Genomic DNA, 6,224 nt, shown 5'->3' with positions numbered 1-6,224 from the left:
GCCTCCCAAAGTGCTGGGATTACAGGCATGAGCCATCACACCCAGCTTGTTGTGTCTTGTATATCTGTTCTCTGTCTCACACACACACCACAAGAATGTGTGACTTTTTCCCCCTTTTTTCTTTTGAGACAGTCTCACTCCATTGCCCACGCTGGAATGCAGTGGCAAGATCTTGGCTCACTGCAGCCTCCTTCTCCTGGGTTCCAGTGATCCTCATGCCTCAGCCTCCTGAGTAGTTGGGACTACAAGTGTGCACCACCACAACTAGCTAATTTTTTGTAGAGACAGGGTTTCATGATGTTGGCCAGGCTGGTCCCAAACTCCTAGCCTCAAGTGATCCACCCACCTCAGCCTCCCAAAGTACTGGGATTACAGGTGTGAACCACCATGCCTGGCTAGAATCTGTGACTTTAATAATAAAAAAGCTAATTAAAAATATATGACCCAGCTGGGCACGATGGCACGTGCCTGTAGTCCCAGCTACTCAGGAGGCTGAGGTGGGAGGATCGCCTGAGCCCAGGAGTTCTGGGCTGTAGTGCGGTCTGCCAATTGGGTATCCGTACTAAGTTCGGCATCAATATGGTGATCTCCCGGGAGCAGGGGACCACCAGGTTGCCTAAGGAGGGGTGAACTGGTCCAGGTCGGAAACAGAGCAGGTCAAAACTCCCGTGCTGATCAGTAGTGGGATCGTGCCTGTGAATAGCCACTGCACTCCAGCTTGGACAACATAGTGAGACCCAGTCTCTAAAAAAGAAAAAAAAAAAAAAATATATATATATATATATATATATACACATATATAACCCTGAAAAGATTCACTCTTCAATCTTGAATAAGTTAATTCATTTAAGAGGGCAGTTTCTTTTTTTTTTTGAGACGGAGTCTCGCTCTTGTTACCCAGGCTGGAGTGCAACGCAATCTCGGCTCACCGCAACCTCCACCTCCTGGGTTCAAGCAATTTTCCTGCCTCAGCCTCCCGAGTAGCTGGGACTATAGGCGCACGCCACCATGCCCAGCCAATTTTTGTATTTTTAGTAGAGATGGGGTTTCACCATGTTGACCAGGATGGTCTGGATCTCTTGACCTCGTGATCCACCCGCCTCGGCCTCCCAAAGTGCTGGGATTACAGGCGTGAGCCACTGCGCCCAGCTAAGAGGGCAGTTTCTAAAAGGAGCAACCAACCAACAGCCCTCCCTGTGATCTGTAACAGACGTCATTGATTCAAGTATCTAGAGGGGCCAGGCAAGTGCTGTAAGTTAGTGGCCAGGTGGGGACCAGCTTAGAAGAGGAAGGTATTTGTGGAGATTCAGCTCCAGCCTATTGTTCTGCTTTGGGAATGTGTGCCTAGGTCTTTTTCTTCTTCCTTTTTTCTTTTTTTCATAAAAAACTGGAAGTCTGGATTTCTCACGTGAATGTACATATTCTGACTTTAAAATATTGGTAGGCCGGGAGCGGTGGCTCACGCCTGTAATCCCAACACTTTGAGAGGCCGAGGTGGGCAGATCACGAGGTCAGGAGATGAGACCATCCTGGCCAACACAGTGAAACCCCGTCTCTACTAAAAATACAAAGATTAGGCGGGCGTGGTGATGCATGCCTGTAGTCCCAGCCACTCGGGAGGCTGAGGCAGGAGAATTGCTTTAACCCAGGAGGTGGAGGTTGCAGTGAGCGGAGATTGCACAACTGCACGCCACCCTGGGCGACAGAACGAGACTCCACCTCAACTAACTAACTAAATAAATAAATATGCAGCTAAGTCACATTAGAATGTTAGCAGGCAAAACAGAGCTCTATTCAGCTGCAGGCCACCAGTTTTCCTGGGCCTTTCACGGACGCTTCTTGCTGTACCGGGCACTGCGCTCTTTTGCATAGGGATGAGTTCCAGTCATCACTGGGGTCCCAGGCCAGGATCCATGTCTGTTCCTCTTGCTTCAACCCGAGTAGGCCTGAGGACCTGAGGGCAGTGGAGGTCCTCAGCTGGGAAGTATGTCTCCAAAGGCACGAAGCTGGAGCGCCTGACGGCAGGCACGGCTTAAAGGCTTGCCCAGGGCCACCCGGGGAGGCCAAGGGTTGGAATCCAGGACTCCGCCTTCAATGCAGAGCTCCTTTCTCCAGGACTAGAAAATGTTATTCCACAGACCGGATTTGTGGCCAGAGGCCCAGGATGTCCTAGTCTTCGGGCATCCGGCCCATTAGAGCGCCCAAGAAAAACTGCAAGTTCCAGCCTGCCCTGGTGCTCCCGCCGGCTCCAACCATCCCTCTGCTCCTCATTGGCTCTCAAGCCTAACGTGCTGTTCCGTGACTGGTTACAGCTCTTGTCGCTCGTAAGAACCCACTGCTGGGGCTGGCCGGCATGTGCCTTGGAGCCTCCAAGGAGATGGAACTGCACTCAACCAGGATGGGAGGTTGCCCGGTCAATGAAGCTGCCGCCCACTGTGCTGCGGAGGCTTTGCTGTTTGACTCCCTGGCGACACTAAAGTTGAAGAGCTTCCGGCCGGAGGCAATTAGATAGAACACCCGGAAGGCGGAAGTTCTGGGGCGGAAGTGGCGGAGAGCTGAGGAGAATGGCGGCGGAAGGGTGGTTTTGGCTTTGGGGCTGGGGCCGGCGGTGCCTGGGAAGGCCTGGGCTTCCCGGCCCCGGCCCTGGCCCCACTACACCTCTCTTTCTTCTTTTGTTGCTGGGGTCTGTAGCTGCGGATATAACTGACGGCAACAGTGAACATCTAAAGCGGGAGCATTCGCTCATTAAGCCTTACCAAGGTGAAGCCCTTGAGGGGGGAATGAGTGAAGGGTGAGGGAGAGGCTGAACAGGGCTGGGGGAAGGCGTGCCCTTTCTCCTGAGCAGAGCATCTCTGTGGGTTTCCTGCCTCTTTTGGCGAGGCCATTCCTGGCGTCGCCTCTTAGCACCTGTCTCTGCCCACAGGGGTCGGTTCCAGCTCTATGCCCCTCTGGGACTTCCAGGGCAGCACTATGCTCACGAGCCAGTACGTACGTCTGACCCCTGACGAGCGCAGCAAAGAGGGCTCTATCTGGAACCACCAGGTGAGTGGTTCTCAAGAGGCTAGGCGTACTGTTCAGTCGGCTGCTAGTCCCTGCCTCCCAAGCAGCTGAGAGCCGAGCTTGGTTTATAGGTTTGTACCTCCGTCCCTGGCCTTTTCCCCATCTTGGTCACACCTACCAATAATGAGAGGCGATGGGTATTGTGTACTTACTATGTGTCAGGAGCTGCGCTTGGCACTCTACGTCCTCCTCACTTCCTTCAAAATCCATGCGAAATAAGTAATGTTATCTCCGTTTTACCCACTAAGAAGCTAAGTTTCAGGTTTGAAAGTGCCTTACCCAAAGTTACATAGCCAGAAAGTAGTGGAACTGTCAGGCTGTCTGACTTGAATCCCCTCAATAGTGGGAAGAACCGAGCTAACTGGATCTTTATTAGATGTTTTGCCGTGTGTTAGGCACTGACCTTGCCATGCCTTCTTACATTTAATATTATTTTTCTTTTTTCTTTTTTTGAGACGGAGTCTCGCTCTGTCGTCAGGCTAGAGTGCAGTGGCGAGATCTGGCTCACTGCAGCCTCCACCTCTCGGATTCAAGCGATTCTCCTGCCTCAGCATCCCGAATAGCTGGGACTACAGGCGCGCGCCATCACATCCAGCTAATTTTTGTATTTTTAGTAGAAATGGGGTTTCACCATGTTGGCCAGGATGGTCTCGATCTCTTGATCTCGTGATCTGCCCGCGTTGGCCTCCCAAAGTGCTGGGATTACAGGCGTGAGCGGCGGCACCCAGCTGCACTTAATTTCCAAACAAGCTGTTTGAAAAAGATGGCTTTCATGACTATGCAAAGATAACACAGCTAGCGAATGACATGAACAGTATTTTAACTCTGATCTGTCTGATCCCTAAGCCCAGCAGTTCACTCGACATACTTGACACTCTCTGCCTGGACAGTGGAGGAACCCCTTAGAACCCTTTTCCCAGTGCTTGGTTGAGGGTCTTGTCATCAGTGGTGTGGAAGAACAACCTGTGGGTAGTTTTAGTGTCTGTGTCCTTTGCCCTGGAGTATGTAGTATGTGAGCAGTGGCCAACGACAGCTGCTACACGGACTCCACACTGAGGCAGTCAAGATGAGGAAAAGGGGGAAAGAAGAATAATTTGGGGCTGAGTTACAGCTTGGAGCGGGACCTGCTGCTGTCCCAACTTGCATGATCTCAACTCTTCCCATGGCTTAAGCTGTTGGCCAGTGTTCTAGTTTTCTTTTATCACCCTGCTCTCTGGTCCCTGCTGGTTGACTTTCTTGTTTAGTTCTGGGAACCCACACTGTCCTTGTGTTGCCTGGTCTGCCCGTCCAGCTCCTCCTCTTCGTGCCCTTTGCCTCCACACTGCCGTTAGTGGCATCTGGGGTTACTTTGTTCAGCTTTCACTCTGATCCTCAGAGCTTGGGGTCCTCTCTGAAGGAGTAAGCATGCATTATGTCTGCACAATCTGGCCCCTGGTGCGTCTTCATTCTCTCTGTTAATTTTGTTCCAGCCTTCCTGGCTGTCTTCTTGCCTCAGCACCTTTGCACCTGTTGTTCCCTCTGTCTGGGACACTGCCTCCTGGCTCCTCATGCCTGCTTGGTTCCTTCTCATCTGTTAAGTCTCAGTTCAAGTGCCACCCACTCAGACAGTTCTTCATTAACCACTTTATCTCCCCCGAGTACATTCTGTCATATTATTCTGTCTTTGGGCTTTCATATATTTTTAAGAAATGGTAATTCAGCCTTATATTTTTCATGGAAATGAGTTCAGTATAGCATTACATTTTTTTTTCTTTAAAGCAAGATGCAAATAATGCTGGAACTGTAGAAATCAGGATTGGTTATAAGTAATAGACAGATCTAAGACAGTGGCTTAAATTTCGGCTGTAGATAGCTGATGGTTGTCATCATCCATGGCTTGTGATGCCACAGGACTGAGAGGCTTCTGTACTTGCCTTTATTGAATTTTCAGTCTGGAATACAATTGCTTTGCCTTTCCTCCTCCACCTTTCTATTTGGCTCTGCTGATACTCCTGAAACATTTGGAGTGCTTCCTATAAATTCTCGAAAGAAACTGCTTAGAAATCAGAATTTTCTGTTCAGTATTTCCCAAGAACTGCCTCTTCTTTAATAAGCTGTAGAGATGCTTTCTAAACTTTTCTCTATTTTATCCCTTTCATTCACCCCATCCGAGAAAGGCACGTACTCGGGCAAACATTCACTGAACACCTGCTGTCTTCCCAGCAGCCATAAGATAGCTCCTGCTGTGGTGTGGGGGCGGAGTGGTCCAGATTAAGGAGTGGCTCAGAGGTGACTAAAACTGTAAGTGCCTGGTGGCTGCAGCATAGGACCTGGGGAGGCTGAAGAGGCTGCTCAGGCCTTATCCTTTTGGGGATCTTGTGTGGAGGCTGAGACAGTGGTCTTTAAGCTTTTTTTGCTGTTGTAGCAATTTGCTGTTGTAGCAACCTGATATTATATATCCCCTTGAGCTTTGTGGAAGTTGGCATCAAAAATTGTCATTAAGTATTTGCAAAGGATAACAGCATATTGCAATTTGATATCCACCTTTTTTTTTTTTTTTTTTTTTGAAATTGAGTCTCGCTGTCTCCCAGGCTGGAGTGTAGTGGTGCTATCTTGGCTCACTGCAACCTCTGACTCCCGGGTTCTGCCACAGCCTCCTGAGTAGGGACTACAGGCACTCACCATCATGCCCAGCAAGTTTTTGTATTTTTAGTAGAGATGGGGTTTCACCATGTTGGCCAGGGTGATCTTGAACTCCTGACCTCAGGCAATCCCCGACCTCAGCCTCCCAAAGTACTGGGAGTATAGGCATGAGCCACCACACCTGGCCAATACCCACTTTCTTTTAAACAGTACGAATAAACTCAAATGGTATATATATATACTTTTTTTTTTTTTGAGATACAGAGTTGTTCTCTGTCACCCAGGCTGGAGTGCAATGGTGCAATCTCGGCTCACTGCACCCTCTACCTCACACAGGTTCAAGTGATTCTCCTGCCTCAGCCTCCCGAGTAGTTGGGATTACAGGCGCACACCACCACACCCAGCTAATTTTTTGTACTTTTAGTAAACATGAGGTTTTGCCACATTGGTGAGGCTAGTCTCAAACTTCTGGCTTCAAGTGATCTGCCCACCTTGGCCTCCCAAAGTGCTAGGATTACAGGTATGAGCCACTGTGTCTGGCC

At 49.7% G+C, this 6,224-nt stretch overlaps 1 protein-coding gene across 1 annotated transcript in view; it reads left to right on the top strand.

Moving 5' to 3' along the window:
• Positions 1-2,332: 2,332 nt before the first annotated feature.
• Positions 2,333-6,224, top strand: part of LMAN2 (lectin, mannose binding 2) — a 28,118-nt gene continuing 24,226 nt past the window's right edge. The window contains exons 1-2 of the mRNA XM_017512851.1: positions 2,333-2,760; positions 2,924-3,042. Of these exons, the coding sequence (XP_017368340.1) occupies positions 2,565-2,760; positions 2,924-3,042 (315 nt within the window). The 5' untranslated portion in view covers positions 2,333-2,564. The remainder of the gene's footprint in view (positions 2,761-2,923; positions 3,043-6,224) is intronic.

This window comes from Cebus imitator, unplaced genomic scaffold (assembly GCF_001604975.1).
Source record: "Cebus imitator isolate Cc_AM_T3 unplaced genomic scaffold, Cebus_imitator-1.0 Scaffold478, whole genome shotgun sequence".
Lineage (NCBI taxonomy): Eukaryota > Metazoa > Chordata > Mammalia > Primates > Cebidae > Cebus > Cebus imitator.
This window is presented reverse-complemented; position numbering and strand designations above follow the sequence as displayed.